The 17,703-nt window shown below is 46.8% G+C and overlaps 1 protein-coding gene across 1 annotated transcript in view; it reads left to right on the plus strand.

Annotated features, from left to right (window-relative positions):
• The window catches only part of LOC144784282 (ectonucleotide pyrophosphatase/phosphodiesterase family member 7-like), a 178,006-nt gene extending 162,003 nt beyond the window's left edge, over window positions 1-16,003 (plus strand). Inside the window, exon 6 of the mRNA XM_078662964.1 lies at window positions 15,047-16,003. Within this exon, the coding sequence (XP_078519090.1) occupies window positions 15,047-15,092 (46 nt within the window). The 3' untranslated portion in view covers window positions 15,093-16,003. The remainder of the gene's footprint in view (window positions 1-15,046) is intronic.
• Window positions 16,004-17,703: the final 1,700 nt, after the last annotated feature.

The following is a 17,703-nucleotide window of genomic DNA, read 5'->3' on the forward strand; positions in this document are numbered from 1 at the left end:
TTGGAAGTCTTCTTCAGTTTCATGTGCTCTTCTGATCTGCGCTCTGACCGTCCACCTCTCTTCGAATGTTTATAGAAAGAATCAAGAAAGGAACAAGACGAACGTGTATCAGTATCCTGAAACCTGTCATGCGGTCTAATATTATCACAGTTTCGCAGGTTATAGCATTTGTCAGTGGGTTCCTGTTGAGGAGACCCATCCCCGTAACTTAGTCTTGTTTTTTGTTTGTCTTATTGCCCCAAGTCTTCCTTGTAGAAGAGCAGAATGTTTGCTTAGAGTTATCCTTTCCAAAATTACTCTTTAATTGTGGTTTCCCGGCTCTGGCTTCCAATCATCGGTTTCCTCGATAATTTTAGGCAATTCACGCTCCTGCTGTGCAGGAGCCAAATCACGTATGCGCTGGCATATAGCCAACGCTGCTGTTTCCCTCTTTATGTTACTTAATATAATGGCAGCTACTACAGCAAAATTGCCCATCAGCTTTATCCCCAAGTCCGGGGGGCCATGCTGCCCCATTCACAATCTAGAGCTGTTTCAGCCCTTCAGGCAAAACAGCCAACGAATGGGTCCTGTGTGTTCTGGTATGTACTGCAGCAAAGACTACCTAAAGTTGTGCAGTCTTCTACAGGGGGAGCCATTCTCATTGGCAAGCAAATTGTTAGTATTCTGTGTTATTCCTGCAGGCCTGTATAGAGAAACCTCATCTTAAGCTGACTTGATTTTTGCGCAATCCAGAACGGAATCTCCTCCCGTCTTACTGGAACTTTTCCCATGACTGCATTTAGCATTTATGGGCTAATGCTTGGTGTTGCCAATTGCATTTGTGTAGCTGTAGTGGCCTGCACAGGGTTCAGTGTTAATGTTCTTATAACAAACTGAGTCAAGCATCTATATATTGTTACTAGATCTTTGTATAGTCTTTGCACCTCTCCTGTCTGTAAATTATCAACATTAGGATGCAGTGTGTAACTGGCTAAGACAGTCAATGTTTCTCTCTCATTGCTGAGAGGACTGAGTCTAACGTTTTATGTTGTGTGTGGTAGGGCACCATTAAACCAATTTGTATTGTCTTGGTATGTTAGTGGTATTTGTATTTCTTCATATGGTGTATAATTTTCTGGTACTTCACCCTGTTTAAGTGCAAAATAGCTGTGTGGTCTGAAGCCGGGAAGTTAACCCATGAATAGAATACCTCTGTCTAAATGCTTCATGAGCCTCAACCACAATGACCATGTCTCTGCCCGTAGCTGCAATACCATGTTGTATTAACTTCTGAGTAACCACATGTTTACAGTTCTCAGGGGTGTTAAGTGTTGCAGCATCTTCATATGTAGACATTATTAAAAATGTATTATTGAATTACAGAGATGGTAACACAATGGGAAATAGATCCTTTGATAAGTTCAAGCTTGAACAACTTACAACCAATTCATACGAGTTACCTACTCAGCTATGGAGGATAGTCCCTACCACCACGGATACCTCCAGTTAGGAGGTAAGTAGGGGTCTCTGAGAAGGTAAGGTAGAACTACTCAGGCGATCCATTAAATAAGAACCAATTCTACCAACGTTTGCGGCACCATGTAATGTGGTTACCCACTTCTCAGTAGCAACTACACATTTGTCAGGCAACATAAACGTAGGGATGGTACCAGACAGATTCCAAGCACTCCTGTAGGATATGTTGTCCTAGAGACCAACTGGCTCACAGTGCCACCATATGCACCCCTAAACCTAGACAGGTAGAAAATGGTTTTGGCAACCACAGAACATGACAACCCTGAGCTCTCCCAGGGATTATGATAACAGATCTAGAACCCTTTCACTCAGTCACTCATGCTCTCTTTCTCTCAGAGAAGGATACAGGGAAAACACAGTGGGTGCTTTCAATATTTATCGAACCAACGTGATTATTGAATAGAATATATGCGCTGCAATGATCAATAGACAGAAGCAGATGAAAGTGATTAGTAATATAAAGACAGTAAACATATATACATAAATATATGTGATCATGGTCACTCGGTGACCGAAACGCATTATAACAAGGAAAAAATGAAGAAATAAAAGAAAATCACACCATTACAAGTGGAGTTCGTGCTCTCTTTTCTCGCCGAAAGGAAGTGAAAGGGCTTGTTAAATGTATATATATGTTTTCTGCCAGGAATCGCCCATTGAATGATCCAACCCCATTACCTGAAGGGAAAAGTGTAGGTCTGTGTCTTGGTCACAAGTTGGACATCCCTCGCAGAGGCATCAGCAAGCAGCTGGGCTGAGGTTTCAGCATGTAGTAATCTCACAAATGAGAGCAAGTGCTTCTCTGCCTAACTCCGGAAATGCTTGTTTATTTATAACCAAAAGCATCCTTGCTCTTGAGACGAGACCATAGTCAGGCTGACATTTTTAGGATCTATTGATAGCTCAGTCGCCTTATGGATGGAAACAAATAACAACATTTCACAATGTGTGTCAAGGCCTTGTACGTGGTGTTCAAGGTGTTGTTATAATGTTCCCTACTAGGTGGAATCTGTAAACAATGTAGTTTTAGGGAAATTAATCCTGCATTGTCACGCACCCAAATGTGTGTCAAAAGTCATTGTGTGAAAGAGAAGTCGTCTTAGGAAATGTATATATGGTAATAATGGCAGCATTCCTCAGTCGGCCTAACTAAGACACATGACAACATGGAAAGGAGGAGCTATTCACACAATGAACTGGGAATCTTGAGAAGTCTGGTGACAGTGAACCATCTGACCCAAAATGCTATGAAAATTACTCCACAAAGGAGTTTTTCTGTATCACAATCTTTCTCCATTCAAGGAACCACAACTTTTTTACGCTATTCAGTCATCATTGAAGTTTCCAGAAACTAACCCAAATTGGACCACCCACTCATCCATTCAATATACTCTCTTTCTGTAGCAGGTTTGTAACAATTCCTGTAACTCCAAAAGATAATGTACACTCTTTACAAAAGAAACAGCACACCATCACTTAAACAGTGTCGTGTTCATGCAGTATCGCATAATGTTGCAAGGTCCCTAACTTCATGCAGTATCGCATAATGTTGCAAGGTCCCTAACTTCGTGAAAAAAGTTCCTTTTTCTATCCTAACTTTTGTGTATTTATGGCTGTTCGCTTAAGTGTCCCTATACAAACCCTTCTCATGAACATTTCTATCCATGTTTCTGCTCATATATCTATAATCTATATGTCCATCTTCATATACAGAAATTGAAAGCAGTTGACAGGACTATAAAGGCCAGGTACAGTGGGCAGCACTTAGCGATGGTGTATTTACTAGCTATCAAGTGTAAATTCAAGCACTTCTCCGCTGTACATAGCCCAGGATGAAAATCATACTAGCTAATGGATACGATTTTGTTGTTAGTGGCCCATGTCTGAATTCGATTGGGTGAATAAAAGTAAATTGTGGCTGCTGTTAATCAAATTAGAGGTAGAAGTCCCTTTAGTTAATTTTTTACACACCCTTCATGAGCAACTAGGGGCAAGGGTACAGCATGGACAGTCAGGAGAGCTCTTGGACACCTTCCCTCTAGCAAGTGGGCTGTGTCAGGGGTGGGTGCTAGCACTTCTGCTTTTTATTTTATATATTCATGACTTGAACACTCACTTAATTAGCTATACAGGGGATGTGCCTAAATTGCCAACTCTGCTGTCCCCGCATTATTATATGCGGATGATGCAGTTTTGATGGCTAGCATACCCAGTGCTCTGCATATTTTAGTAGAATCTTTTGTGTCATTTATTGGTACCCTTGATATGAAAACTAATTTTTGGAAATTCCATAGAATGGTCTGTGGGCCTGGTAAGAAATCTTGACATCCTTAGACCTGAACAAACCACACAGTACGGAATTTTTGCTATTTGGGTATGATGTTCGATTCAGGCAATTCCTGGCAGCCACAAGTAAACTCAGCACGTTTGAGACTTGGAAGAGCGGCAGCTTCACTTTTTAATCTAGCCAAGAAGGATGGTAGGACCACCGTCTCCCCCTACTTCAAAATCCATAAAATGCAATGTGTCCCTACAGCAACATATTGAGCAAGGGTGTGGGGATACCATAATGTTACTGCCATACAGCTAGAAGAAAATAGTACTTGCAGGTGATTGATGAATCTCCCGCCCGCCAGTGCTAATTTTATTTTATATTCTGAATTGAATTTAGATTATATTTTAGGTACCATCAAACTGGCTCCTCTCATGCATTTGGGTGAGTGTGTGGAGTAACAATAATGCAAGTCTTAACAGAGCAGTGATAGTGGATTGTCTTATCCAGTATAACGGGCTTTCCATCCCATGGTTGAACTACATCAGCCAATCTTTTGCTGACGTTGGTCTCCCTGTATTGTTTAGTGCTCCAGGTTCAATTATTAAATCTGATAAGAGGATGGTCAAGTCCAGGTATGCTGAATGTACTTCCTCACAGAGAATCCAGGAATCTCTTAGAAAGCATACCATTTGTAACTACTATCTCACTCTTGTGACAAGAGACACAGCAGTCTATCTTAATCTGGAGCTCTTGCGTTGGGACAGGTCCCTCCTTTAGATTTAGGTCCAGAACAGTCTGGCACTTAATGTGCTTTTCTGATGAGGCAAATGTGTGGCACAGCTCATTGCCTCCTTGTCCCTGCAATGATATGATATGATATAGCATATTTATAGCACGCACTAATACTCAAGAGTGTCCTGGCGCGGGCGAGCTGGGGCAGAAGGGAAGGTCAGTTAGATGGTCAGACTAAACAGATGAGTTTTAAGGCGTTTATTAAAGAGATGAAACTCTTGAGTCGACTGCAGATCTATAGAGAGCGAGTTCCAGGCTGCTGCGGCTTTAAGAGACAGTGACTGGCCTCCCATGCGGACTCTGTGGAAGCGCGGGACAATCACCCGGCGGAGGGAGGCAGATCGCAGAGGCCGGTTCAGCACATAGAAGGCAAAGCGCTTCCTAAGATAAGTAGGACCGAGCAAATGCAGGTCCCGGTGGGCCAGGGTGATAGCCTTAAACTGAACTCGCTGCGCCACCGGCAGCCAATGCAGATCCCGTAGATATTGCCTAGCGCTGGATCGACTTGCGGCATTATGCAAGAGTCTAGCCGTGGCATTCTGTATCGTTTGAAGTTTTTGCAACAGATAGCCAGGTAAGCCTATGAACAAAGCATTTGCATAGTCTAGCCGCGGGAGGAATAAAGCATGAGCAACTGCCTCTTTGGCCACTCTCGGGAGCAGGGGGAAGATCCTTCTGAGTATTTTGAGGGTTCCAAAACAGACCCCGGTCAATTTTTCAATATGGTCAATAAACCGAAGGTCCTTGCTGAACCACACCCCCAGATTTTTTACAGGTTCGTCATCAAAGCGCAGTCAAGGACATTGGGACGGCCAAAGAGATTTTCTGAAGTCCGAGGGAAACAGGCCGTACAGGAGAACCTCAGACTTGTCCTCATTGCATTTCAAAGAGGCCTGGGCTAACCAGCAGAATACTGATGCTAGGCAAGGCTGGGTGATGGTAGTGTCCAGATCCGGGCCCTTCCATGTGAATAGCAGCTGAGTATCGTCAGCATATGCTATCACTAGTTCCACTTCCGCTTTGTCTCAATTGACAGGATGAGGAAGGAGATGTTTATATACTTGAGAAGCAGAGGGGGTAGAGTCCAACATCGAAAGTATATTGCATGGAGGAGAAGAAGATACAGGGTCAGATAAGAGATTATTATAAGCGGATTGAATCACAGCAATTTAAGAATTATATTTAGATTCATAGAAAGAAGGTAGGGAAAAAAGTATTTAGGCACTAATAAAAGAGATAGATGCATCACCATGAAAGAGTTGAGAAGTCCAATAAAGTCCTTAAGTGTGCATTTCTTTCCAAAAAATAGTAGGTTATTAATTTGGATATATTTATTGTACCAAATTGAAGATTGCAAGAATAGGTCTTTAGCAATTTTATAGGAGAGAAATATAGGCTGGAAAATTCTTGATATGTTATTAAAAATAGGAAGGGATAGTGACAAAGGTCTATGTGAGTGGGACTGGAATTCTTTGAAGGAAAAAGGGTGGAAAAACACTTTTCAATATTAGTCCATAGAGTTAGATTTGAAACATTGTCTTCTTGTAATAACATGGAAGATTGCTTGAGGAAAAATGCAGTATGATAAGAATGAAAATCTGGGAAGTTAACACCTCCCATAAGTTTGGGTCTTTCGAGTTTATGAAGAGACATACAGGTTTTTTTATTGTTCCATAAGAATTTAGATGAAATAGAGTATATTATCTTGTATTGGGAATGAGGTATATTTATAGGAAGATTGGAAATGTAGAAGAGTATTATAGGAACCAGCATCATTTTTATCACGTTCAGGCGACCCCACCAAGATAAAAACAAGGGATTCCTTCTGGAAGTATGAGTTTTCAAAGTTAATTGCAACTCTTATACATTTTTTGGACACTAATATTGCGTAGGACAAGTAACTCGTCCACACACGCACCACGCTGTTTTTATCAGTACTTGATTCCTGACTTATTAAAATTTGGTCAAGGACATACAAGTTTTTAAGCTTCACTTCACTAGAGCACTTTCACTTTATCTTCAATCACTACTGCAATAACCAGTGGTACTCCTCCTGGTGGAGGTAAGCAAACTTCAACAAACATTGGCAAAGCCAATGGGTCTCGCCTAGGCAAGAGCTTTTGCCTCTGCCAATGTTTTATCAATTTTGTACACCAGAGTGGCTGGAGTGTAGGGAACTGGAGTGTTGTGGAGAGGAGTAAAGTGGAGTGTCAGAGTAGCGCAGTGTTGTGGAGGGAGTACAATGTCGTAGAGTTGAAGGGCGTAGAGTTGAGTGGAGCTCAGTGTCAGAGCTGAGTAGAGTGGCATAGAGTGTCATGGAGCAGTGTACAGCAGAGTGCAGTTGCATAGACGGTGTGTTGCATAGAGGAAGTAGTGTTGTAGAGCCGAGCAGAGCCGAGCCAAGCAGAGAGCACTGGTTTTGAGTAAGGTGGTGTAGAATCTATTAACATACAGTGCAGGGAGTTAGAGTAGAGCAGTACAGAGTAGATTGAAGGGGTGTAGAGTGCAATGGCATAGAGGGGAGTAGAATGCAATGGCATAGAGGGGAGTAGAATGCAATGGCATAGAGGGGAGTAGAGTGGCGCTTACTGGAGCAGGACTCAATTGCAGTGGCCAGTGTGCAGTGGCGCAGTGTGGCGCTGGGGGTTGGAGTGGCGCATGAGGGTAGAGTGGTGCATGAGGGGTAGAGTGGCGCATGGGGGTAGAGTGGTGCATGTGGGGTAGAGTGGTGCATGGGGGGTAGAGTGGCACATGGGGGCGAAGAGTGGTGCATGGGGGTAGAGTGGTGCATGGGGGTAGAGTGGCGCATGGGGGTAGAGTGGTGCATGGGGGGTAGAGTGGTGCATGGGGGGTAGGGTGGCGCGTGGGGGGTAGAGTGGCACATGGGGGGTAGAGTGGTGCATGGGGGTAGAGTGGCACAGGGGTAGAGTGGTGGATGGGGGTAGAGTGGCGCATGGGGGTAGAGTGGCACAGGGGGGTAGTGTGGCGCAGGCAGGGTAGTGTGGCACCAGGGGGGGTAGTGTGGTGCCGGGGGGGTAATGTGGCACCAGGGGGGTAGTGTGGTGCTGGGGGGTATTGTGGCGCTGGGGGGGTAGAGTGGTGCCAGAGGGGTAGAGTGGTGCCGGGGGGGTAGAGTGGCACCGGGGGGTAGAGTGGTACCAGGGGGTAGAGTGGCACGGGGGGTATAGTGACATAGGGGTGTAGAGTGACATAGGGGGGTAGAGTGGCATAGGGGGGTAGAGTGGCATTGAGTGCAGTGATGTAGCATGCAGTGGCATAGAGTAGTGATGCAGAATAAAATTGGCGCAGAGTAGAGCGACATAGAGTAGACAGTTTCAGAGTAATGAAGTGGCGAAGAGTGCAGAGGTGCACAAGAGTGGCGCAGAGGTGCACAAGGGCAGCTGACTTCGGAACACAGGGTTCACGTTTGATCCCCGGCTCCGGGGGCAGCTCAGCTCAGTACCTTGTGACTCTAGGCAATAGCTCACTTAATTTCCACGACAGCGCCACACCGACCCCAACACCACCCTCAGAGGAACCCTCATCTACAGACCGCCCGGACCCCAACCACAGTTCAGCGACCCCATCGCCCCCTTCGTCAGCATACACGCCCTCGCCTCCACGGACTACATCCTCCTCGGGGACCTGAACTTCCACCTCGAGAACAATGACAACACCAACTCCACCACCTTGATCGACAACCTAGCCAACCTCGGACTCAGACAAATCGTCACAACACCCACCCACTCCGCCGGTCACATGCTTGACCCCATCTTCTCCGCAAGCCCCCACGTCTCCTTCAACCATACCACCAAACTCCACTGGACCGACCACCGCTGCATCCACTTCACCTTCAAGAAACCCACCACGCACCACCGCACCCAACAGATGCCTCACCACTGCTGGAGCAAAGTCACGGAAGACCAGCTAACCACCAACCTCGCCCAGAGCCCACCCGCCGACCATACCGACCCTGACACCGCCGCCCGCAACCTCAGACAGTGGATCAACGACTGCGCCAACACCCTCGCCCGATCAAGAAACCCTCCAACAATCATACCAACAAGAAAGCCAGCTGGTTCACTGAAGACCTCCGGGCCTCCAAGCAAACCTGCCGAAAGCTGGAGAAGATCTGGCTCCGTGAACGAACACCGGACAGCCACGCCGCCAACAAGAATGCCACCCACAGACACCATCACCTCGTCAGATTCGCCAAAAAGGCCTCCTTCAAAGACCGCCTAAACAACAACGCGCACAACAGCAAAGAGCTCTTCAATATCGTGAAAGAACTCTCCAACACCAACGACGTCCCACCCACGCAAGACCTGGGCGACTCGCTGGCCACCTTCTTCCACCGCAAGATCACAGACATCCACGACAGTTTCAACGCCACGACCACCCCAACAACCACTGAGACCTCCACCCCCACGACCAGCATCCGCACCAACCGCCTGCTCTACTGGACCAACATCAACGACGATGACACCATCAAGATCATGAACACCATCCACTCCGGATCTCCATCAGATCCATGCCCACACCACATCTTCAACAAAGCCAGCACATCCATCGCACCCCATCTCTGGAAAGTCATCAACACCTCCTTCGAGACGATAACCTTCCCGGAGAGCTGTAAGTACGCCGAGATCAACGCTTTACTCAAGAAACCCAAGGCGGACCCCAAGGACCTCAAGAACTTCCGGACCATCTCCCTGCGCCCATTCCCGGCAAAGGTCATCGAGAAGTCCGTCAACGAACAATTGACCCACTACCTCGAGGAGAACAACATCCTGGACCCTTCCCAGTCCGGGTTCCGCAGCAACCACAGCACCGAGACTGCCCTCATCGCCGCCACCGATGACATCAAGTCCCTGCTGGACAACGGAGAAACGGCGGCCCTCATCCTCCTGTACCTGTCAGCCACCTTCGACACGGTCTGTCACCACACACTACGAACACGCCTCCACAACGCTGGGATCCAAGAGAAGGCCCTGGACAGGACCACCTCCTTCCTCTCCGGCAGAACACAGAGCGTCCGCCTTCCCCCCTTCCGCTCCGAAGCCACCGAGATCATCTGCGGCGTACCCCAGGGCTCATTCCTCAGCCCAACTATGTTTAACATCTACATGGCACCGCTCGCCCAAGTCGCCCTTCGGCACGACCTCAACATCCTCTCCTACGCTGATGACACCCAGCTGATACTCTCCCTCACCAAGGACCCACACACGGCCAAAGCCAACCTTTACGAAGGAATGAAGGCCGTTGCTGAATGGATGAGAAACAGCCGACAGCTGAACTCGGACAAGACGGAGGTCCTCATCCTCAGATCCAACCCTTCGGCCTGGGACGACTCCTGGTGGCCGACCGCACTGGGAACCGCTCCAACACCCACCGACCACGCACGCAACCTAGGGGTCATCCTCGACTCCACCCTCTCCATGACTAAACAGGTCAACGCCATCTCCTCCTCCTGCTTCAACACCCTCCGCATGCTCCGTAGGATCTACAAGTGGATCCCTACTGAAACGAGAAGAACAGTCACCCAGGCCCTTGTCAGCAGCAGGTTGGACTATGGAAACGCCCTCTACGCAGGAGCCTCGGCCAAACTCCTGAGACGGCTCCAACGTATCCAGAACGCCTCTGCACGCATGATCCTTGACATCCCTCGCCACATCACACCCCACCTGAGAGACCTGAACTGGCTCCCGGTCAACAAGAGGATAACCTTCAAGCTCCTCACCCACGCGCACAAGGCACTCCTCAACACCGGACCAACGTACCTCAACAGACGACTCAGCTTCTACACCCCCACCGGCCAGCTTTGCTCCGCCGACCTCGCCCTCGCTACCGTCCCCCGCTTCCAAAGAGCGACCTCAGGCGGCAGATCGTTCTCCCACCTCGCCGCCAAGACCTGGAACACCCTCCCCATCCCCCTACGGCAGACCCAAGACCTGCTGACCTTCAGAAAACTCCTCAAGACCTGGCTTTTCGAGCAGTAGCAGCATTTCCCACCCCAGCACCTTGAGACCCTCACAGGTGAGTAGTGCGCTTTACAAATTATATGATTGATTGATTGATTGAGCCCCCAGCGCCTTGAGACCTGGAAGGGCGAGTAGTACGCGCTTTACAAATTGGGATTTTTAGGTTCTATCGCCCTTTGTTTTTTCTGAGTTCGTTAACTTCGTACACGATGTAATATGCTTTTCACTTTTGTATTAATGTAGCTTTTTTTTAAATGTGTTTGTCATTCTTTAATCTCTCTCTTACCAAAGTGGTATCCCCTTGCATGCAGTTCTCTGACCCTGCTTGGCCTCATTGCCCTTAATAAAACTGCAAATAAATAATAAATGCACGAATACCAGCAGTGCCCCTAGGAACTCTGGGAGGCTGTGAGTTTGCACACTACCCCTGTCCGTGAATGTGACACTCAAGGGCTGATCAGCAAAGGTCAGAGCAGCTGTCCTGAAGTCTGAGTTACTCACAGAGATGCTCCAGGGCAGAGGATTTGAGCCTTTTCAAAGTGTCAGAACGGTAGAGAAACTGGACAATGACCTCAGAATCTCACTACACCAAAAATCAAAAACAGTGTGACACTTCGTGAATTTAGTGACAAGGCATTAAATGGAGGTGCAGATATCCTCATTCTACTCTTCAGAAGCAAGTTCCTACTCCCGGAGATGCTCCGTTCAAATCCTCAGTGCACACTGGCACTTTCATTGTGCGTTTTACAAGCCCAAATGTTTAGTTATTGGTACCTGGTCTAACTAATACATTGATCAGGCAGTATGATGAAGTCAGCGCCGTATTAACAGAATTTCTGTAATTTAGTAGGCCTTTTTAAAATGTAAATATTTTGCTGTTTGTTGCCAGTGGAGAGCCAGCCGTGTGAGTTGGAATGGCGGTGAAAGGGCACGCACGTGTTACGTTTCCTCGCAGCCCCTAGTACGGATGATGCATCCGCAGAAGCAGATAATGTGATGTATATATTTCACAAATGCGGCCCTCTAATGGATATGTTGCGGGATGTCAGTGGCAGGGTCCCTCTGATCACTCCCACTGCTGAAAGAATCGCTCCACTGTGACGGGCTTCGGATCAGCAGGCCGCCTGCAGAGAGTGGACAATTTGCCGTCCTGTTCGGTAGACATTTATTCCACTCTTCTAGCAGATGCGACAATCGCTAGTAAATTGGCAGGATGCCCTTCACATAGCAACCGCATCCTGGAATTAGGTCTGTTTCAGCAGCAAAGCTGGTGCCGCTGGAATGGCACCGCTGCTAGAGAGGACACTGGACACCGGCCCGTGCCAGGCCCCTCGACGAGGCTGCTTCCCTTGGCCTGGCGTACTTCTTAAGGGATAGATCATCTTCAAAGACACACTCCGACTAAACCTTACATTACGTCATCGCTCAGAACCTGAGATGAGTCTTACTCTTCCTGTGAGGAAACATAATATACATACAGACTTTTATTTACGGACCCTCGCCCTGAGTAAATAAAATTCTCCTCTTGGTCCACGTGACAAAATTAACTCAGACAGCTCCTGATAGCACAATTAAATGGTGACTCGTCGTTCAAAAATTCATCACACTTAAGCTACTGGAACCAAAGCTCAACTGCTGATGTATGTACATCTTCATTACATTCCGCACTTATGCTACGCACAGGTTAAAAACATCCCACAGGCACAGAAACCCCTACTCAGGTCTATTACTGGACTAGTATTGGTTACAGATCAATGCAAATGGAACACAAACAAGCACAAGCCCCTGATTCATCGCATGACAGAAGCCCTTTTTCTGCAGGGAAATTTTAAACAAGCATTGGCCGCGCGGCAGTAAAGCCGTGCAGCAGTAAAAGTGGCAGCAGGGGGAGGGGGCATGGGCGATTCCCTTTCGGGAGCGTGCGACCATATGGCATAACCATACGGCGCCGTTCGCTCCCGAAAGGAAATCGCCAAGATGTGCACACGTTGCATTGCAAGCAATGCAACGCGTGCACTTCTTTGCTGCAAAAGCTCTGCGATGGCATTAGGGCCCCTCCTATGCAACGCATGCGCGTTGTGTAGGACGAGACCTAAAAAGGGAGCCCAATGATGATGCTTACATGTTTTTTGACTTGGCGGAAAACCAAGATATACCGCCCTACGACCTTGCTAAACCTGATTGAGGGCTTTTCATTACAAAGTTGCCAGCCCTGGTTACTCAGGTCGAGTGACCTGAGTAACCAGTGATATTATGACAAGGAAGCTGAATGAATCCTAATCCCTTCCTTCTCCCCCCCTCCTTTCATTTACAAGTGATACTTTTCTAAACAGATGAGTCTTCATTTGAATTCTAAAGCTAAGCAAATTTCTGTTAGCTCTTAGATCAATTGGAAGGGAGTTCCAGAGCCTGGATGCCAAATAGGCGAACGATCGCCCACCCCTTCTAGCCCTGTTACTTCTAGGAACGGTCAGAAGGAAATGGTTATTGGATTTGAGGGCTTGTGCTGTATTAGTTAGAGCTATGAATTGATTCATGACATGTGGTCTCTGGGCATATTTTATGAACGATACAGAGAGTTTTGAATTCAATTCTTTTTCTGACAGGTAACCAGTGAACGCGCCAATTGTGTTTTTGGAATGTTCCGCAGAATTCTTCCTGCAGCATTTTGAATGACCTGCAGCTTTCTGGTGATGTAAAAAGGGCTATCCAGTTAGAATGAGTTGGCGTAATCCAGATGCAACAGGATGAGCTCCTGAATCCTGAATCACTGTCCTCTGGGTTTCCACAGGAAGCCATTTTATTGTCTTCCTGAGAGCTATTTAAAGAACAAAAAAGTGTCCAGCCAGTTTCTCAGTCTGAGAGGTCATGGTAAGCTCTTTGTCCAGGTAAAATCCCAAACTCTTAATTTCCTCCTTTGGGGAGGGACAGTTACCCAGACATAGAGAGCTGGTCCTAAAGGAAGGGGTTATTGCCAATCACCATGACCTCCATCTTGTCGTCGTTCAATTTAAAGCAACTGAAGGACATCCATTTATTCACCTGTTCCAATCAGGTAGATAGATTGGCCACCGTTTGGCGGATATTAGATGCTAGGGAGTCGACGATCTGTGTGTCATTGGCGTATGATACTATTGTAAAACTGGCTGAGCAAATAATGTCTCCCAAGGGACGCACACACATATTAAAGAGCGTGGGGCTCAAGGATGAGCCCTGAGGAACCCCACATTTAAGCTGAAAGTCCTCTGACAGACAAGGCCCTTCTCTAAGCTGAAAACTTATCTTTTCCAGAAAGGAAGCCAATCATTTTAGCATGTTGCCTGTGATATCTAGTGCTTCCATCCTGTGCTGAAGGATGAAGTGAAACACAGTATCAAAGGCTGCGCTCAAATCCAGCAGGATCAGCGCCGCTGAACTGCCTTGATCTAGTATTTTCTTAAGGTCTTCTGTGGCTAGTAGAAGAGCCATCTTTGTGCTGTGCCAACGGGGTCTATAGCCAGTTTGATTTGCATGCAGAAGATTGTAGGACTCCAAGAAGTTGGTCAAATAACCATTGACCAACTTCTCTAAAATCTTATTAACACCAGGGAGAAGAGATATAGGCCTGTAGTTTTCTGCTATGTCAGGATCCAGAGAGGGTTTTTGCAACAATGGACTGATAATGCATGCTTCCAACTGTGGGGTATATGTCCCTTTTGCAGTGAAAGGTTATACAAGGTGGTCAATATTGACAATATAATATCTCCTCTTTTTAACAGGATGCCTACAGGAGCTGAATCTAAAGAGGATCCATATTTAATTGTATTTGCTGCTTCCCAGATTACACTATTATTTAATTGAGGGAAAGTCGAGAAGGTAGGGGTGATTTTGCTATCTAAAAATCGCTCATTTGCATCTTGAGGCGGAACATCTTCACCTCCCAGAGAGTCATAAATGCTGATAACTTTATCCACAAAAAGTTTGGCAAGGATGTCACACCATTCTCTGGAGGGGCGCGGGCATGCCCCACCAAGATCGGGTTTCAGATAAGAGTTTATGATCCTATATATTTTTCTAGAGGCGTGTGAGGACTGAGCAATTCTGTTGGCAAAGTCCATTAGTCTCGCTTTCCTAGTTGCATACTGGGAATTTTTATATGCTTTTTTGTAGATGGCCTTCATTTCTTCCTCATAGTGCAACCTCCACTTTGTTTCCTCTGTCTTACAGATTTTCTTTATTTCTCTGATTTCGGTGTGAACCAAGTAGTCCTGGTTCAGTGGAATTTCAGTTTTTGGGGGATCAGAGTCTCTAGGGATGAGTCAATCCAATTCTCAAATAACCTCTATGCAGTGTTAACATTACCTTCCTGTGATCATGTACTGTGAGCAATGTATCAGAGAGACAATGAAAATGCACATAAATGGTCTTTGTGATGTTTTGGTATCAGTTCTTGAACAAGAAAAACAGCCTCTTTAACATAAATTTCCTCTTTGATTTGCAGAAATAAACATGAGGAAAAACTGCAGAAAAATACGACATCATTTTGAGCTACTTTCCTGAGGCCCTATAAAGGAGCTGCGACAGTTCTAATACTTCTTACCTCTGCAAGAGATACATAAACATTTGGTGTATGAACTGTGGGACTCTGTCATTTGTTGTCATACATTTTGACACTTCTGGTCGCAAAAGTAAAGCTCTGGAGGAGAAACGTCTGCACTATTATGGTCTACTTGTCAGAAAAAAGGAAATTCAAATGCTGATGGAAATTTCTGCACTTCTGCCGTGGACAATAAAATTCATATACCTGCCCATTTGCTTAGCCCAAAAATGTCTCAAATTGCCTTTTTCAAAATCCTGCAATGTCACCTTTCATTGTGTGGAGTTGTCCCAGGCTGTGCCTCTCCAAGCAACAACGACATGGTGGGTGCAGTGAACTGGGGTTATCTTAAATTCTAATTTTGAGCATCATCATCTTCCTGACCATATGCTAATTAGAACTTCTGATATGTGCAAAAAGGTGACAACAAAAATGTTCTGTTTAGATCATATTTGCATAGTAGTAGGAATTCCTAAAAGATATGTAGCCAATGGAGAACTGCACACAGGATCTTTATGATTAGTTTGTGTCACCTTTACTGTGGATTATCAAATAAGTGTCCTATGAAGGCCCTTGAAATTTGGTGCTTCTTTCAGTGGTGACATGTATTCCCATGCCATGTCCCATCAAAGCAGTGTTGTGGTCAAGCATCCTTAAAATATGCTCTTTACTTTGGAACTTGGATGTGCAAACAGTGGCAGACAGTATCTTAGAAGTTGAGCAGATATTCCTTCCTGTTAATTCACTATTTTAGGCAGTATTGATAGCTGTGATGTTTTTAAATGAAACGTTTCTTTCGATGTAATTTATTTGCCATAGGTAATTTCAGGAAGAGATTTCAGAATAAATTAAAACAGGGTACATGCTGTGGTTTTGGTATCTGCCATATTGTGTCACTGTCTATGATGTCAATTATTGGCAAGTAGAGCATTCTCCCCAGCTGCCCTTTCTGAAGGTGGGGACCATGCTTTCTGATGAGTGAGATGAGGTGAGGTTGTAATGTGTGTTTGTGTGTCATGTATTACCCGCATTTTGCAGACCGGGTAAGCCACCACAGCTGTGTTGAGCATTGATCAAATCAGGTAAATATTACTGGTGTGAAGACCACAGCATTATGAGCACCAGTTTCCATTTTGTGTTTAGGTGAGCATAAAAGAGCAGAAACATTTAGGGCATCATTAAACCGCGAGCATGCAGGTGGTGGGACCATCCTATTTGGATGCGACCGCTGGGTTGGCAGTTGGAAACAGCGAAGCATGCTGCAGCCCTGGGAATGGGCTGCAGAACAAGCTGACACCGTACATGCCCCTCCTGCACGTTCTGTAACCGTGTGGCATGCACTGTGTATGGAGGTGAGTGGGGCACTACATGTGCCCTCAGGGCCCTTTTCTGTGGCCCTTGACAGATAGGGGCCATGTTTGTGCCCCTCCCCCCCCCATATCCCTTTCAGACAAGCTTTATATGGAATTGTTCCCTCCATGAAATGGGCTGTCGGAAAGAGATATTGTAATTCCGACGACGGTGCCTGCCTCGGCACCTCCACCATGCTACAACATTGCTCCGAATACTGCCCCATCGGGATCTCTGATCCTGGTGGAAGCAGCAGTCTTTTGTCCGACAGCCGTGGGTCCAACCACCAGCATCGTAAAGCGGTGGTCGGAACGAAGGGATGTCGGCAGTCAGACCGCCATCCATAGCCTGTCTATGATCCAACTCCCAGACATCCTAATAGGACCCATAGTTTGGTACTATGAACAGCTTTCCCCAGTCCAATAGAGGGAGGATGGAGGGACACAGAGACAGGAAGAGGGAGAGTGCGATAGAAAAGAAGAATGATAAGTTATCTAGCTGGCCAGAGCAAAGATAAATGACAGCAGAAACTAACGATCAATTAACCATTACACCATACAATCAGTTTAAATATGTAATTGTGGGGGTTTGGCCAAGGCCGCCAAGATGGCGATCCAGCTTTCGTGAAGCTCCCGTCTCCTAATCCTGTTCCTGCTCCATCCCTCCTGACAGCAACCTCCTCCTGACTGCGGGGAATCCGGACCAGTGGTGTGGCCATCCTGCTGGCCCTCAGGCCATTTGGAGCAATTGGAGACACTCTGCTCCTGGCCCAGCCATCCTGTTTGGGCCCTGCTCGGCTGACCGAGTACCGGCCGTGGGCCTTTCCACTGTCCCTCATCCATTGGGACCTTTTTTGTGCTGCTTGCCCCAGGCTGGGGAAGGGGTGAGCCTCTCCACTGACCCACCCCTCCCCCTGTGAGGCCCTGCTGGGCATGTAGTGGCCACAGAGCCGAGGGCGGAGCAGCATTGTGTATTATGGCTGTGCCGCTGTGGCTGTGCTCCTGCTGAGGACATGTGGAGTGTGACCTGACTGCAACTAGCAGTGATCCTGGGCTGGTTGTCTAGGGCCCAGTGTACTGGTAGATGTGCTGACCACCGTGGATGAGCCGCCCTCTACCTTGTTGGCAGACCTGAGGATCACAGGCTTGGAGCAAGCTGCGACAGATGGGTGTAGCCTGCTCCTCCTCTCTGGGTGGTGAGCCCTATCAGGT

This window comes from Lissotriton helveticus, chromosome 10 (assembly GCF_964261635.1).
Source record: "Lissotriton helveticus chromosome 10, aLisHel1.1, whole genome shotgun sequence".
Taxonomy (NCBI): Eukaryota; Metazoa; Chordata; class Amphibia; order Caudata; family Salamandridae; genus Lissotriton; species Lissotriton helveticus.